The following is an 18,813-nucleotide window of genomic DNA, read 5'->3' on the forward strand; positions in this document are numbered from 1 at the left end:
TGTTTCATAGTATAGGTCTCAGATTTAGTGTCAGTGCCACCCTGTATTTTTTGTTAAACACTTTTGTTAGAGAAGCAGGCTAAGTCTTTCAGTTTGTGTTTTGTTTTAAGAGCTCAAGATGAGTTAGGCCTAGGGCTGTTGTATTAATTTAATTTCACTAATTTAATTTAATTTGTTGGTTTGGCATGACCTCCAGGTCCCATCCTCCTCCACCTTTTTGATTACATTAAAAATAAAAATAAAAAATGTTTCACTTCCAAACTGATTCTGTCACTTATTTTAATTGTTGTGTTATTGTCCCTGGTATCACTGTAGTGGATGTAATAAAAGCATGTTAAATGATTAGCTTACCAGCAGTTACAGAAATAACTAGATAGGAGATTGTAGTCCAGAAAATGGCCAGTAAGGTGCCTTTGGGGACAGCAGTATTAGGGTCCTGCAAAAGGAAATCATACAGAAGTCAACATTCATGTAGTTTTTTTATAGTGGATGTGATGTAAGAAGTATCTATCTGCCTTCTTCTTCATCATACTTTGAGGTCTCCACAGATGTTGACTCCATACAGGATGCCAGAGACAGCGGGGAAGAAAAGACCAAACATCTGGAAAAAGCTGCCATCAGGTCCACTCCAATTTGGTGCTAGGTTCGCTACGAAGATCTTACCTGGTCACAGGCAACAACAAAAACACTGTACTGTCTGCTGAAAAACTATATAATGCATATTTTAAAGCTGATGATGATATGCTGTAATAAAAGGCAGTAGTTTGTCCTGAGAAGCCTAAACTCACTGTTGTATCCAAAGATGCCCTGGGCCTGTTTCTCTATAGAGGGCGGGATGACTGTGCCCACCAAGTAGTTGACAAATGAGGACATGAGAGCTACAAAGAATACAAGCTGGGCCTGAGAGACCAAGACAAATGATGACAAAAAAATTATAAAGAGTAAAAGGTAGTGAGCAAATAAAGTGAGTGGTGTCAGGAGGTGCTCACCTTGGTCTCCCACTCCATTCCAGCCAATGAAATGAGCAGAAGAACAAATACTGTGATCACGCCCACGATACGGACGCCATTCAAGTAATCGACAATGACAAAACCAGAATCCTACAATAATATAACCTAATTATTCACACATAATAAAAAAAGAATGAAATATGAAAATGTATATGTAAGTACATTTTAGGTAAACATCATCAGGCCTTTGCTTAACAGTTTGTTAACATTTTGACGATGAGTTCACAAGTCATGTTCATTTACACCTTATAAGTAAAAATGTATTCAGTTCAGGTTTTGAAATTGTTCTTGACAGTTTATAAAGGATTCTTGCCTTATCGATTACCTATATTCCCAAGGGTTTTGGCAAACAAACTCTTATGCATCTATTTTCTGAGTTGAAGCATATTAAGTACCTGCATCAGACTCACGACCACCTCTCCAAAGCCAACGGCGTTGAGCGCACAGGCCTGAGCGTTGGCGAAGGAAAAGATCAACCCAATTGGGGCACCAATTTCAGGACCCAGAGAGCGGGAGACCAGGAAATACGGCCCACCTGAAAATGATGTGGAAGTTCAGAGACAAGGTTGTTATCATAGAAGACTATAGATCTGTAGTTTTGAGTGGGGATAAATTAAGCACTAAGCAATGATTTATAAAGTTATACATTTATTTATATTTCCTATATTCCTTGAGTGTATTTTATTTAGCATTCATTATCAAAGTGAATCGACTCTTAGCCACTGTAGCTGGCTAAAACCTATTTGGGCGGGTGCCAAAACTTTCTCTTTGTAGGAAAAACCCTAGTTTAGTGACAGTATGTGAGCTGTGATGTGAACAGCCAGAGCCACCTGAGCAGTAGATATGATAAGATGATTTGTTTACTTTGCTTTGTCGCGGGAGAGCAGCGGACACAAACTGAAATTTAATTTATATGGACTCTCAATGAGCCAAGTGGAATAAATTTGAGGAAGCAGTAGCGTGGAATGGATTTGACTGATGGCACTCTGAAAAGTAAAACAGACAGATGGGCTGAAAAGTGAGTGGGTCCGATATCATTGGTCCCAAAAAGTGGGTGGGTCTTGTCCCACCGACATACAATGGTTCCGACGCCCATGAGGCCATCCATCCTTGAATGTCCAGTTCAGAAGCTGTTCTTGCTCCTATAGACAGTTTGAAGTCCTTACAATATTCTTTTCCGATATAAAGAGTTGAAGTCAAAGACTCCTGGATAAATACACATGATATGAGACACTATTGTCCCTCTTGTCTGTAGTCATTTTAGGAAATTCTTCGTGTTTACATCCCATATTGGTATGTAAAGCATTCAATATTGTTCGTTTTTTCTGATTTAGTCATTCATAGTCGTTTTCTAAAGCTAGTGCTTTTATTTTGAAAAGTCCAAAACTGGAGGTAAAAACGAGACGCAAAAGAAAAAAGTGGTAAGCTGTCCCTAAAGAATGAAGCAAGGCAATGCATGTTTATATTGTTTAGCACCAGGCTGTTAGGGGCACAAGGTATGTTAGTGTTACATTTAATATTCTTTAGTCTTTATTCTTTAACATTCTTAATTTTGTGTCACTTTGTAGTGTGCTGTTTTATGGTTTTGCCAAGTAGGAGAGTACTTGCCAATTAAACTAGCATTAGCATTTCACCATATTGGCCTGTATCTGGTGTTGCCTGACTATTTATGAGTGTTGTGTACATTAAACGGTGTTACTTGAGAGATAATACTGTGAAGTGAAGAATTTTTGAAAGAAGCAGCATTTTATATATATATATATATTCTTTGATTTCATTTATTAGGATTGGGAGCAACAACACCCACATGACAGAAGGCTACTCCAGCTGAACGCCGGTGCCTGGTAGTTGAAGAGGTGCGCCACCAGGAGGAAGCGGACATGTGTGCCAGAGCGGTGTCCCAAACCAAGCAAGGCCGCTGGATGCGGTGGGATGGTGTGGAGAGGAGGAAGATCACTTGGAGCAAGCTGTGGAACATAGAGTCCAATATGCTGAGCTTTACAATCAGAGCCACATATGATGTCCTGTCCTGTCCAACCAACCTACATCTCTGGTTTGGAGAGGATCCAGCCTGTCTCCAGTGTCTTGCCCCAGCAACCCTGAAACGCATCCTGGTGTGCCTGGCTGCTACACTGGAGAGTAAGAGGGTAACCGTCAATGCCATGCCCCTAGAAGCCCAGACTACCTTCCGGCAACCAACATCCTTCGTCCGGGAAATGGAGAAACGGTCGACCAACCGATCGCCTCCAGACTCATGCCCACTGAACGCAGCCCGGGACTGGGAAATGCGGGTAGACTTAAGCCAGAGGCTCACCTTTCCCACTCAAAATTGCAGCGATCAACCTGCGCCCAGACTTGGTCCTTTTGTCCAAATCCTGTCGACATGTCTTTATAGTGGAGCTGACAGTCCCTTGGGAGGAAGCCATCGATGAGGCATTTGAAAGGAAAATGTTGCCATATGCAAACTTGGCTGCCGAAGCAGAGGACCGGGGCTGGAAGGTAATCCAGTGGAAGTGGACTGCAGGGGCTTTGTAGCTAGTTCCACCACAAGGCTACTAAAGGAGGTTGGAATCAGAGGACAGGCTCGGCGGAAGATAATCAAACGCCTTGCAACTGCTGCCGATAGAAGCAGTCACTGGCTGTGGCTGAAGCCCAAGGAGAATGTATGGGCTGTCAAGTGACCTCATGGAGCCTCCAGTGCGACACACACCCAGGTCTGATCAGCATTCTAAACTCTATGTGATTTATAAGGACTATGGTTAACTGCTCCTCAGATCTCTGCAGGTTAAATTGAGACACCTACCTAGACTATCTTTCTAATCTTTTTAGTTTTCTTTTACTAAACAAAAACAACTTATAAACGAAAGCTCCGTCTGGAGCTTAGCGCCACCCAAGACGATTGTGATTGTTTAAAAAAATGCCAATAAACCACAGCACGTACTTTTCCTATCCCGGAATGTTGTATAGACTAGACTACCCATTTTGAGACACAAGAAGTGACTGACCTGAGAGCACCTTCCCGTTGGTGGCGATGGCAGAGACAGAGAGGGCAGTTATTGTGGTAATCGCAACAGACATCAGGATAATAACCCAGGTCAACACTGATGAGAAAAATAAAGGTATTCATGATACTGCACACATAGCACACAGCTCTTGGTTTTTAAGAGCTGTCTCTCCATCTTTGCCTATTTTTTGTCTCTGTATGACCACAGGTATGCACCATGCAAGCATATTTCTTCTCAATCATACATGCTTTCATGGGCCTCTATTGTACCATACAGTAATCACTGAAAACAGAGAAAACAAGGTTTAAACACATATCAAATCAGTTTTAATCGGTGTAGAGCACATCTGCACCGGCATCTGAGATAAAGCTCTATCAGCAATGTGCATCTGCACATACTATTCTCATGCAACATAATGTAAATGTAATGATGTAAAGGTAAATCGAATAAAGACACACATAAGGGGCGAGAGTGATGCAATGGAGTGTTACAGCCACAAAACAGAGGAATGAAAGGGACTAATGTATGGTATGGAGGGATGAACGACCTCACCAATGCCTGCCTGAGAAGTGATCAATGTTAGGCGGAGAAACAGGATGACTCCCCATATATTCAGCATGGTACGTATCTGTGACAAACGTAAAAAAAAAAACAGCTCAATAAGATGTTTGTAAGATTGCTTCATATCAAGTGTTAACAGAATTGAAATAATTCATTATAAAGTCTGTTGTGTACGCTCAAATACACACAAGTTTTGCTCACCAGGACTCCAAGAATCCAGCCAAATCTAACAGGAGCTTTCTCCTGTGGAGCTTTTGACTCTTCAGTTCCACTGTCTGGCAGACTAACTCCTGAGTCTGTGGTGGGGACCTCTACTCCCACCTCTGCCTCCTGAGTAAAATAAATTTTTTACAAAGATTTTTTTTTTAAAATAGTTTAGAGATAATGATGGTTTGAATAAGAAATGCTTCATGAGTTAAATGATGTAAGGTGCTGTGAGACTTTCCAGAGGTGGAAAACTTACCTTAAATGCCCTGCGGAGAGCCTCAAGAGATGGTCGGCTCCTCAGCTGCTTTTGCGGCAGTGTGTTGGCATAATGCCCCTGTTGTGGCACCCTGTCTAAAGTGCTGTAGATGGAAAATCTCTGTAGCTCCGCCTTCGAGCCACCTTCTGATGCACTGTTAATTAGGATGTCCAAGCAAAGGTCTTACTTTAAACTAACACAAAAATTAACAAAAACAGCACATATTGCAATAAATGCATAAGGCAATCTGTAATTGTCATTAGCTGCAGTTGCTTTAATGGTCCAGTAGCCTAACTAATGACGCATGCTTAAAAATACAGCAATACTATCTAATGGTTTTAGGTGAACTTTCTCAGGACATCATGAAATATAAAAGATAATAACTAAATTATACTAACTAATTTAACTAATAACTAAATGAAATAATCAGTATGTAGTGTAAGGCAACCAAGGAATTACTGAAATTACAGTTAACCTAAAACTATAGATAATATGGAATAAAGGATACACCAGTTGATTTGCAAAGTAAAAGTGGACACTCAAAGTTAACAATACAAACCTTGACTCGACATCCGAGATGATGATAGTTGAAGGATTACCATGTGAAGAGTACCTGGGAGGTCCTTCATCATTGGTTGAGAAGTGGACATTGGGGACAACGCCCGGGTCCAACCCACCACGTTTGGATGTTAATTGCCCCATTGGCACGTCTTACTGACTCCTGTGCAACAGTATGGGAAAAAGGGCCGTCAACCACAAATCATCAACTCCGACAGTTTCATATCCGGTACACATGTTGGGCACGTGCCTCAAAGTCACTGCCATGCTATGCAGACGATGTCACTGTTGTTATAACACAATCAGATGGAGCTACGTAGAATTATGTACAGGTGTATGTAAGTAGGCTAATTTCCATTAAAAGGCTAATAAAATAAATTGCAAGCCACACTCATAAACCCTGCGATGTTCCAGCGAATTCCAACGGGCCGTTGGTAAGCACGCAGCGACATGAATCCATGAATCAAGCCAACCCTTCCGGAGATTCAGTGACGTTCGAAGCTTCATCAGTCACATGCTTATTTCAATTTGATACAAGCTCCAACACTGCTTCGAACCAGTGTGCTTTGCGGGAGTGATACAAGCTTCGGTGCCTCGGTGTCAAACGTCCCATCACTAATGTGCACTGCTGACTGATTCCTTTGTTTGCCAGACATGTGCCATGAGCCATGTGGAAAGATTGTTTGTTTGAATTATCTTTTAAAGCCTGTGCATTTGTGAGTAGTAAACTCACATCTCCTTTGTTCATTTGTATAATTGTTTAATTTATGTGTTGATTGACCACTGTCACTAATTGTATTGTATTGTATACCAATTGTAATCTTTGTTCTCCCTTTATGCAGCACATAGACAATGCAATGAATCAAAATCAACTTGAATGATAAAATAAAATACCACTGGTGTTGCATCAAACCCTGCCTTCTCCCTGCTTTCATTCATCACTCCATCACCTGACGTCTTCTGACCGAGACTCTGCTTGCTCATCAAACCCTGACTCCACCCGAACCATTTCACAACACCCTACAGTTCCTTCACATACTTCATATTTCTTATTTAATATCTCCAGATCAATACAGTGTGGAGACTTGCAACTGCACTGCCTGCGTCTCAAACCTGCGGCCACCCTGATCTCGTGAGGTTGTCATTGCCCACATGTGCATGACGTCAGCAAGTCGGGATCAAGTCGGACACAAATCTAACCAGCATGCATTGGGCGGTGATCACCGGTGATCAATTCTGTGCAGACCTAGCTCTTCTCTTCGCTTCACATAGTAACGTTTTATTTTTATTATAACCTTTATTTAACAAGGAGAAACCAATTGAGATTAAGAATCTCTTTTTTAAGGGTGACCTGGCCAAGACAGGCAGGATCATATAAAACGGTTACAGACAAGAAACACAAGGACAAAGTTAATAGAACTACAATAAAGCAAAGTAATTCACATAACATCAATTTAAAATAGCCATTTTTGTAACCAGGACAAATTATTGAAAACACTGACATCTTATATAGTCGGCCTCCGTTTCTTTCATTTTGGATTTAAAAGCATTTACCGTGATTCATTTATTAAGTCTCAAGTCATTCTGCAGCGTATTCCATGCAGAGGGGGCAAAGTACACAAAAGCCTTTTCCCAGTTCTGTTTGTGCTTTAGGGACAGAAAGCAAAATTGTGTCCTGAGAACGTAAGAAGTGCCAACAAGCACTTTTCCGCATGATAAGAGAACATATGTAGGAAGGTAACACACCAAGCATCGCCTTATAAATAAAGCTACAGCAGTGACAGAGCCTATGGGTCGCCAGAGCAGGCCATCCTACTTGAGAGTGTGGTGAGTCCGAGCTTTACAGCTGGTAATGAACCTCAAGGAAGCATCAGATGTCATTTTTTGGAAGTCCAAGTCGAGTCTCAAGTCTTTGAGGGGCAAGTTCAAGTCTTTTGCCACGAGTCCAAGTCTCAAGTCTCTGGCCATCTGATCTGTCCCTAACACTGTATTGTTAAATCTTATGAATTCAAAGCATGTCCTGTAGCTACCATCCATACAGTACAGTACCAAAATCAGTTGTAGGATAACGTTATAGGGTCTATTTAACACATCCCTCTAGCCCTCGGACCTGGTGAAATATTAACCTAAGTCTGTCACGTCATATGGATACAACTATAAAGATAAAATATGCCTGTTCCCAGCATTAGCACAACACTTTGCGATGGTTAGCTTGTTACCTGCGGTGATATATGCTAAATGTAACGTCTCTTTCACTCAAAAAAATGTCTAATGGTGAAATTATTAATGGAAGTGGAAATCAAGAGAATAGTGGCAGCGCCACACCAGTTACAGAAAATGCATCTCAGTGTCAGTCCAAATTACACACAATAAGCAGTTTGAACTCACTAATATCATTTATTTTCTAAGTGTTAGTACGCTCAGTGAAACTGAGTCCAGTGCGAGGGAGATCCGACTCAAGAGGAGAGGTTTGTGAGGCCAGCGTCTCCACAGCAGGTGACAATGCACGGATCCACTGTGCCACGCATGGATGAAATAATTAATTAGTAAATAGGACTACAGCAACAGAAATATGTGCAGAATTAAGACAATCAAGACGGCCCAGTATTTGGTGGACCGGGTACACCTTGTTCACTTAATAGCCTACAAATCATCCGTTTCGTCATTGAGATGCCTGATGAAGTTCGACGTTGTTGATCATTTATCTTGGTGCCACACACCTTGCATTTAGCTGTTGGCTTACTGCCACTGTTTACCAAGTTATTGAAAGCAAAACTAATGACAAAAGGCACAACTCCGGGAGGACTTGTCGCCATGTCAATGTATTTTGTTTATGGGAGTGCGCGCACATAAGGCATAACGCATGCGTTACGTTGCACATTATGGCAAAGGGCAGGGGACATGAGGCTTGTCATACGTTTCCCCAACGTTTATGCGCCAATAAAAGAAAATAGAAATACATGAATAAATTTAGATTTAAAAAGCAATAATTGCATGACAACATGTTGACGAGTCTTGAAGCTCGAGTCTGAAGTCTTTTGGGTCGAGTCCGAGTCAAGTCTGAAGTCAGCTGTTTGTGCGACTTAAGTGCGACTTGAGTCCGAGTCTCAGACTTGAGTCCTCATCCCTGGGAAGCATGGTAGGCTGAGTCAACCATATGAAGACACTGAACAGAGGCATGCATATACAACAAATCACCATAGTCCAGAACAGATAAAAAAGTAGCAGCCACAAGTTGTTTTTTTACATTGAAAAAGAAACACAACTTATTTCGAAAATAAAAACCCAACTTTAGCCTCAGCTTTTTACCAGGTAAAGCACATGAGGCTTAAAGGTGAGGGAGTCATCAATTACAATGTCCAGGTATTTGTAAGACGTAACCACCTATATTTCACTACCGTCAAGAGTGACCACAGAGGGAACATTTTCTGGTAAATTTCTGGAGACAGTAAACAACATAAGTTTGGTTGAATCTGCATTCAGAACAAGTTTTAGCTGAAGGGTATTTTTGACGACGATAAAAGCATTTTGCAAGTTTTCAATAGCCTGTTTAAGAGTTGGTGCAAAGCATTGTATCACGGTATCATCAGCATAAAAATGGAAATTAGCTTAGCATGTGAGATATTTTGGTCCACATTATTTATGTAAATGGTGAATAAAAGTGGGCCTAATACAGAACGCTGTGGTACACCCTTGAGGATGGATAAATTATTATTATTATTATTATAGTTTTGGAACCAAGAGACTGCTTGCTCTGATAGTCCTGCATTGAGAAGTCTACATTTTAAAACATCATGATCTACTGTATCAAACGCTTTGGACAAATCAATAAACAGTGATGAACAGTGTTGCTTTTCATCACGAGCAACAGGAATATCATTCATCACCTTCAGTGCAGCTGTGATGGCGCTATGTTTTTTTTCTAAAACTTGATTGAAAAGCAGATAAAACGTCATTGTCAGTTGTTCACTCACCAGAGATTCTAGAATTTTTTCAAGTACTAACAGTTTAGATATTGGCCTGTAGTTATTTTAAATAGATGGGTCACCTCCTTTTAATAAAGAGAGAATGAAAGCAGATTTCCATTTCCTTGGAATTACAATTTAACAATTTAATGTGAGGTTAAAAAGATATGTAAGGGGGGCCACTACGAAATCAGCTGCACTTTTCAAAAAGTAAGGCTCAATACCATCAACCTCGAGGTTTTCCAGAAACTAAAGCTTTTAAGGTAGAAACCAGTATGTCAGTACAGGGCTTCACAGCAAGCAGAATCAAATAGAGAGCCAGATGATATAAAATGATTATTAAAGCAATTCAATATCTCCATTTTGTTATGAACAACAACAGAATCCTTCATAACAAAAGCTGGTACAACTTGAGAATAGGGATTTTATGGCTTTCCAAAATTTTCTTGGGTCATTTAGGTTTTCAGGGGTGACAGACAGATAATAATCTGATTTGGCTTTCTTAATAAAAGAGGTGCATTTAGATCTTAGTTGTCTAAAAACAAGCCAATCGGTGGAAAACCGAGTATTCCTTGCCTTAGCCCAAGCCAAGTTACATTCATGAATAATGTTTGCTAGCTCAGAGGAAAACCAGGGATTATCATATCACTTCATTTTGAATCTCTTGAATGGGGCCTGTCTATTTATGATTTGAGTAAAACCATCATTAAAAAATGTCCAAGCTTACTCTACGTCAGGGATTAGCTCAATTCTCCTCCAATTAAAATAAGACACATCATGATAAAAACCCTGCTCATTAAATTGTTAAGAATTCTTCTTACAGATGACACGTGGTTTATATTTAGGGATCTTTGTGTTCCTGACAGCAGCAACAACACAGTGGTCACTTAAGTCGTTGCAGAAACCTTCTTCTGCAGTCAGTGTAGCAGCTCCAGTTGATTATAATGGATGCGCTTCTGTGTGTGTGTGTGTGTGTGTGTGTGTGTGTGTGTGTGTGTGTGTCTGCTGCAGACATGTCGCGCTGCGTCCGTGCTTTTGTCGTAGTTTCAGTTTTCCACCTCCAATATAGAGCAGCGTCCAGCCGCTTCCCTAAACTCTGTATCATCCAGAGATCCTGGTGGGGATCTCTGGGTCTGTCAGACGGTGTGGATGAGATACTGCTATATGAGCAGAGCAACAACGTAATGCACAGCAGACTATAGGTAAGGCGGATATTTTCTTGAAATATTGTGACTTTATTCTCGTAATATTATGATTTTTTCTCAAAATAAGATGGGATGAGTTACATTTTGAATGTTTTGAACATAAGCAGACATCTTGCTGAAACACATCTGAGCTATAACAGTCCAGGGGTGTATTAATTAATTAATGTAACCTAACATGAATAAGTGCCACATACACATTTAAAGAGGTTACTTTATCAACAAAAGACACAAAAGAGGAAGGAGGGGTAAATTCATGCCTATAGGCCTACAGCAGACATAACAAAATCTACCGGAGAATAAATATTTGAAAAATACAGAATACCTGAGAGCCTTACTTCATTATATCCCAGTATGTTTTTATATTTCCAATTGTCCCCTGTGTTTTCCTTAAAATAAATAAATATATTCACAGCATGAATTGATACAGAAAAAGTTAGAAATAGGTGCATGAAAATTCACCAGAAATTAAGTGTTCAATGCTCAAAATTTTCAGAGGAAGGAGCCCTAGACCCCCCACATTATATGCCTCCCCACATATCTTGGACTAAATTGTATCCCTTTGGGTTGCCAGGCCAGCTTGGATTTGGTCAAATGTTAGTGCCATGTCACTAGGGCCTAGAGGCTGGTGTACAAGTTTCTACTTGCGGAATGAATGCTCTGTGATACGTTCATACAACTCGAGAGGCTTTCCGTTTATTTGTCTCCTGACATTTGAACAGTATGGGCCGTAGCACACAGCACCACATCCTTAGACATTTTCCCTATTGCCTTAAGCGATGTGTATCACGCCCCCTTGTGGCAGCCTCTTCACTATCCGAGTAACCTTACTCCATTAACTAGATCCATGTGAACAGTTACATGACAGCTGGCACCCGTTGGGCCACTAATGCACTTCTCTAACCTTTGTGCTACCAACCGCCCAAATTGCCCACCTATTTTTTTCTACCAGCCCACCCTAATATAGCAGACTAGAACCGGCCCTGCAGCCAAGTTTCAGATGTTACAACAATGTCTGCATCTGTCGAGTCAACCCATATTTGGAGCATTTACATTTTGGGTAACAAACTGCGTGCATTTATATGTATGATACATGATAGGCAGGGATTTCATTTCAAATGGCATCTGAAGGAACTGTAACTCAGGGCCCGGGTTCGGTTGCACGTTACCAGACAAAAGTAATAATAAAAAAAGCAATGATTTATCAAAGAACCCTTCTACAATTCATACTTTAAGTCCAAACGATGTCTGTCATTGAACGCAAAATAGTCATTCAAAGCCAGAAAGCTTTGAAGCCGGAGTAGGCTAAGTCTCTGGGTAGACCCCATGCAAAGTTCATGTCCTGTACCAACTGCTTTGGGGTTTTAACGGATTGTACAACAGCAGTACAACAAGTTTGCAAATACACTCTGTAAAATAATTTGCTTTACTTCAGGACGAATGTCAAAACAGTAAAAACTTGTTAGTAATAACAAACAACAGACACTTAAAGGGATATTTCACCGCTGGAAAGATGAATATGTTTTTAAATTGGGTCATTTATGTAGTAGAAATGTGAAATAATTCTAGAAGTAGGTGTCTTCTAGACCGAGAAAAGCCAGAAAATATATTTTTTGGCTCATTTGGATAAAAGACAACAACTCCCAGAATGCACTTGCTTCGCTTCCCTACGAGGCCACTCCCAAGCCACGCCTACTGGTTACAGAGAAGATGGCAGTCAAGTCAAGTGGGTTTTATTGTCATTTCAACCATATACACTGTATATAGTGAAACGAAACAACGTTTCACCGTGGCTCAAGTGGTGTTACACATTTAAAATATATAAAAACGACATTATATAAAAACAACATACGAGACAGGCTACATTTAGTCAGAGATGTATAGTAACGAAGTAGAACTACTTCACTACTGTACTTAAGCACTAAAAGGCTGTATCTGTACTCTACTGGAGTATTATTTTTTTCTCCTACTTCCACTTTTACTTGAGAACATATTTTCGATGAGTTTAATACTTTTACTCCGATACATTCTTTATGTGCTGCATCGTTACTCGTTACTGTTATGAATTCCTCACGCTGCGGAGACTGTGTAGGTTACAGTGTGTGTACTTATGGCTACGCTAGTTACGCTAATTACGTAAGAAATCCCTGAGATCGCTTCGTGTTTCTTTTCATTACGTTCGCCTGTTCAGAAGTCAGAGACGATGTAAGTTTCTATTTAGCTATTGTTGCAGCAGATTAAGCTATTCCTGAGTTGTTTCAGTCTGAAATGAATACTGAATGTTAACCGTTTTACCCTGTGATGTGAAGCTGCTATTATCTATATTTTGCTAGCTTGCTAACTTTCCTGTTCATCACACATGTTACTAGCTAGTGTGTGATACGTTTTTTGGCGCTTTAATCGTTACTGTGCTGGAGAGGATGTTCATTTTACTTGCACAGTGTGATAATTGTACATTTTATTTCAGTATTTGTTAATATTTGTTATTTTTAATATAATATATATTTAATATTTGTTAATTACTTTGGCTACAGCCTTGACTAAACATTTGACATAATATAAACAATATGATATTCAAACTTTTGACTGCTTTCTTTAATAACTACATAACACAATACTTATACTTTTACTATCAATACTTGAGTAGTGCATTTTAAAATAAAATACTTTAATACTTCTACTTAAGTGTGGTGCTTAAAGAGCACTTCAACTTCTACTCAAGTCACTTTTTTAATAGAGCACTTGTACTTTTACTCAAGTATGGGTCTGTAGTACTTTATACATGTCTGCATTTAGTGCACCCACATTATAGACTATACATAAAGTGCAATTACTACTTAAAGGTGCTCTAAGTGATGTGACGCGTTTTTTAGGCTACAACATTTTTCGTCCAACCTGCACCACGAACCATAACAAACAGAGTTCCAGCCAATAACTGACAAGGAGGAGTTGGTGAGAGAAGTAGTGAGAACATTGAATTTCCTCATGTTATATTTATTTCACAGATGATTCACAGCTGCCAGGGCTCAGTGATCTTCATGCTCATCTCTCCATCTCCATCCTGCCTGCCACTATCATTCCATCTTTCCAGCAGTCACCACCTCCATCTCTGCCCAAATGTATGTAAATGTTGTACTTTTTTCTGTGTTCTTCCATATAGAATACATATTTGGTTTGAAAAAAAAACCTCTATGGTGAAAGAAGAGTGACAGACAACAGCTCTCCTCAAAAAGCGATATTACAAAATTCATTTTAGAGATATATTTTACATCTATTATTATTATTATTATTATATTAATATTATCTACTATTATTATATCTACTCTTTTATTCATATATTACACTGTGATCTTAAGACTTTGTTAAACTTATTTCAAGCACCAAAACAATTCAATCACATCAGTAAAAGTATGTTTTCACAAATTTCATTTTCATTTTTTCAGTTTAAGGGCCAAATTATCTCTTTACACATTTCTCTAGAGCTAACTTGGGCCTCTCTGAAAAGAAAGCTGAGTTTTTTCTGAACATTTTGATGTACAATACATGGGTATCAGGTTATATGCAAATACCCATAAAAGGTGAATTTAAGAACATATGTAAAAATCGGCAAAATGCCATTCGACTTCAGAGGGTTTTAAAAGACTACACTACTGATTTGGTATCGCACTTCTAGAATAGAAGAATATAATAGACAATACTTTATTCATCCCCCCGTTCTTATACAGAGCATCTGCATTTACGAGCCAGTCAAGCTTGTTGTCCAGGGGCACACCCAAATACTTATTGGTATGCCCAACCTCAATGGCCTCCACCTGTATGCAGACCGGCTGGCAGGTTGGCTTTGATATCCTAAAATCCACCACCATCTCTTTAGACTTGGTGGTGTTCAGGAGAAGGCGGTTCTTATTTCTCCAGTCACAGAAGGCCTCAACAAGGTCCTTGTACTCCTCCTCTCGTCCACTTCGCACACACGCCACAACAGCTGTGTCATCCAAGTACTTTTCAATGTGGCAAGAGAGTTGTACTTAAAATCAGATGTGTACACAGTAAACAGAAACGGAGCCCGGACCGTCCCCTGTGGAGCCCCCGTACTGCATTGTAGCGACCCCGAAACACACATCCCCAGCCTGACAAACTGCAGCCTTGCTGTTAAGTAGTCCATAATCCAGGAGGTCAAGGAGGGGGCCACCCCCAAACTGTCAAGCTTGTCTCTCAGTATGAGTGGCTGGATGGTGTTAAATGCACTAGAAAAATCAAAGAACATGATCCTTACACAGGAGCCAAGCACATCCAGGTAGGCGTACGCCCGGTGCAACATGCAGAGGACCGCATCCTCAACTCCTAAATATTCCTGGTAGGCAAACCTTCCACTTTGTTTTTATAATCTTTGCTTGCTTCAGTCTCCTCCTCAGCTCATGCTGTACCCCTCTGAGCCTCTCCTTGTCTCCATCCCTGAATGCTTGCTTTTTCTGGTTCAGGAGCTTTGATGTTACTGGTAATCCATGGTTTATTATTAGCACAGCACATCCCACTCGCATCTGAAACTGTCCCTCAGAGCATTACTTGCCTCTGGTGACCATTTCCTAAAAGAGCGGATAGTAACAGGCAGCTTCTGTACAAAAGGTTTGTATGTGGGCTGGAGGAAGACTAAACTATGATCTGATCTGCCAAGTGGTGGTAGAGGTTCAGCACAATAAGCCTCCTTAACATTTGCATAGAACATATCTTAGGGGCCATCCACACAGAGACGCTTATTGATGCAAACACACGTTTTGAATCGTTTGGGCCGATCATCCAAATGAATCCTGTAAACGCACTGCCTGAAAACGCACTTTTTTGAAAACTGGTCCCAGGGTGAAAAACTTTGAAAACGGCTCCCTTTTGCCTTTGTTTGGACGGCAAAGCCGTATATGTGCGTATCAATGATGTAATCACCACACCCCTTGACCTCTAACGTTATGTAGCTAACTTTAAACATCGCTAAAGTAGCTGACGCTCCAGCAGGGACGTAACGTTAACGTTAGCTGCTATGGTTGGCTGTTTATAAAGTGGAAGTAGACAACTTATCAACTAGCTAGCTAATCTGTCAGTTTATCAACTCCTTGAACGGATTATAGTAACTTTTAGCACGGCTTATTGTAGAAAAGCCACCGCAAGAAAAACGTGTAGATTATCAAAAAGATATTGGATCACTGATGTTTGTTTGACTGCCAATGTTAGCTAGCAGCGTTAGTGCACTAACGTTAGCTCTGCTAGCTAGCGCGCTGCAATCATGTCTGATGGCAGACAGAATTGCAAAATTTAAAGCAATCCAACAGCCAGTGAATGTGTTCATTGAACGATAGTTCATGAACTCGTTCATATTTTGGGAACTGAACGTTCTGTATTACTGCCTGATGAACGTTACTGTGAACTCGTTCATTCTGGTGTCTGTGAATGGCACGCTCTCTCAGTTTAACTTCATTGAATAGGGTGCCAGATTCCTATAGAGCCTTCCAGGCGAAAACCCGGCTAAAACACACCGTAAAAAAGGCCTTAATATGTAGCAGAAAAAACACCCAATCTGGCAACACCAGCCACTAGTGTCGCACCGCCGCATGCATCATCAAAACAAAAAGCAGCATGGAGGCGACAGCAGCATGGAGACGACGAAACAGCAAGGAGGCGTCGTATGATCATTTAAACGAGTTTTATGACAAGGTTGGTGAGGATGGAAAAAATCTTACATTTCTGTGCAAACTTTGCCTGCCAGCTTTCAAAAAAAAAATCCGCACTTCAGTCACATCTACAGCAAACCTGAAAAGGCACATTGAACTGAAGCAACATATGGAAAAAAAGAACTATGAACTAGTTCATTTTTGGAACTGTGAACTGAACTTTGAACTAGTTCATGTAGAAAGTGAACTTTCCCAACAGCACATTATACAAGTTTTCTTGCAGCGGCCTTTATAAAATGAGCAGTGGTGAAAATGATTATAGTCTATCATGTTATGATTGGGAGTGACTGAAGACTATGCTTTTCTTCTCTGTTTTTGGTGAATTTCTGTAGCAGAAACAGCGCCACCTATAGGCCTGGAATTTGAAGTAGAGTGTTGAGTTTTTTACAAATGGACGCACATTTTTTTTGACACGGTTCCAGGGAAGACGGGGAAAAAATGGCGTCACACGCAGCCGCTGCCCCTGCCCTCGTGGAATGTAAATAATGGTGTGAGTCCTCCCTTGGCACATAGTATGGTCTAAGGCCGACAGCACATCCTTTCATACACTGTGACATGTCGGGAGTTACACCATCTGCTGTTCCCAAACAGAACCAGTCCCCCACCCCTGTTCTTACCACTTGCCTTTGCATCTCTGTCAGCTTGCACAGCAGAGAAGCCAGGTAAGTCCACACATGAGTCCGGCGTGCTGTTGTTCAGCCAGGTCTCCTTAAAACACATCAGACTGCTCTCACCAAACAGTCGCTCACGTTCCTCACGAGGGCCTCCAACTCGTTGCACTTATTAGTAAGCAAGTTTACATTACCCATGTATTGAAAATATATTGAAACTGAGAAGAAAATAAAGTTTCCTCTTTAAACAATTAGCTTAGAGGTACTCGTCAATGGACACTGTATTTGGTGCACTAAGTTCAACAATACAATGGTTCTCAGTTTAATATATAAATATGAACAAATCCCAGGAACAAACGGTTCACTTACAATTCAATTAAATGTCCCTCAGTTGTGGTCTTTAATGTTTATGGTCCTTTTGAGTTTAACTTTCCTGTGGTCCTAAGTAGAAATGTCTCAATCCAGATTGAAATGTCAATTGTCTTCAATTCCAGAAAGTATGGTCAAGGTTCTTCAATCCAGAGTTTATTGTCAAGTCATTTAGTAGTCCCCCCCCAAGGCACATTATCAGCCACAAAAATCGGAAATTGACATAAGTCATTGATGCCCAACCAACATCTTTTGACTGCCACCCCCCCATTCAAATCATAGCATCAACTCCTTTTCAAACACTCTTTTCACCATCAATTGTGATTATATATTTTGTTTCTTTAGGTCATGAACTAGCCTAAACAACAGCAGATCACATAACTCACATTCAGTAATATGATTTAAAGTACACATGTTCTATTTGTCTTCCCAAACATGCTACATATTAATATCAATACCAACAGTGCACAATAATAAAGCTTGTGTGTTGCATGTGTGCAACATAAAGTGTAGTGTACAAAATAAATAAATCAAGCATTAAGTAAAATGATTAAACTATGACTCGTAGCTATGTTCTCGTTTTAGGCTTTTAATGCAAGAAGGCTGCTATAACTGTAGCATCAACATTCTTACGTTTACACAATAGCAAAGAAAAAAACATACTCTATTTTTGATTCGGAATTTGTGAACATTGAAAATAAAGGTGAAATAAGTTGCTGAAAATTTGAAGAGTAAAATTCAGAGGCAAAAAAATTCAGAGACAAAATTTCAATGCATTAATATTCAGTGCTAGAAATGCAATGGCTTTTTAATTTCAAAATCCGCATTGTATAAAAAATGTGCAATGTAAATAAATTGACTTAATTGCCAATACTATTTAGTAAAGAATTTAAAAAAGGATATACTCACACAGGTTCTTTTTATTCCAGATGATTAAGCTGTTGTCGATGGATGAATATGTTCCTTCTTTCATTTTACACTGGGACCCTTTGTATTTATACTTTCACCAAGGTAGCAGTCGTTCACACCCATCTTTCTCTGCTTCCTTCCTCCCTCTCACAGACACACACCTTATTGTGTACACTGAAAGGAATGTAAGATAATTTCATAAAAGATAATTTTGCTTCTTTCTGATGCAATTTTAGTTTATGCCAAAAATTCTGATATTTGAAATAAAGCAAATGACTAAACTTATGATGAAAAAAATATTTTTGGTGTTAAACTAATTGATTCAGACACTCCTCTTTAAATTATTATCATTTTCACATATGAGAATAAAGATAACATTTGAGTGAAAATGCATAACATTTTAACAGTGCCCATTGACTATATTTTTTCCAGTCTATGCCAAG

General features: G+C 39.9%; 1 protein-coding gene across 1 annotated transcript in view; it reads right to left on the bottom strand.

The window, feature by feature from the left end:
- Positions 1–18,478, bottom strand: part of LOC144534155 (solute carrier family 12 member 3-like) — a 43,497-nt gene extending 25,019 nt beyond the window's left edge. Inside the window, exons 1-11 of the mRNA XM_078275905.1 lie at positions 18,371–18,478; positions 5,599–5,760; positions 5,040–5,193; positions 4,778–4,906; positions 4,568–4,643; positions 4,016–4,111; positions 1,406–1,545; positions 990–1,100; positions 789–900; positions 533–663; positions 352–436 (exon numbers count right to left, since the gene is read on the bottom strand). Coding sequence (XP_078132031.1) covers positions 352–436; positions 533–663; positions 789–900; positions 990–1,100; positions 1,406–1,545; positions 4,016–4,111; positions 4,568–4,643; positions 4,778–4,906; positions 5,040–5,193; positions 5,599–5,741 — 1,177 coding nt within the window. The 5' untranslated portion in view covers positions 5,742–5,760; positions 18,371–18,478. The remainder of the gene's footprint in view (positions 1–351; positions 437–532; positions 664–788; positions 901–989; positions 1,101–1,405; positions 1,546–4,015; positions 4,112–4,567; positions 4,644–4,777; positions 4,907–5,039; positions 5,194–5,598; positions 5,761–18,370) is intronic.
- Between the last annotated feature and the right edge of the window lie 335 nt (positions 18,479–18,813).

Source organism: Sander vitreus, chromosome 19 (assembly GCF_031162955.1).
Source record: "Sander vitreus isolate 19-12246 chromosome 19, sanVit1, whole genome shotgun sequence".
In the NCBI taxonomy this organism is placed as follows: domain Eukaryota; kingdom Metazoa; phylum Chordata; class Actinopteri; order Perciformes; family Percidae; genus Sander; species Sander vitreus.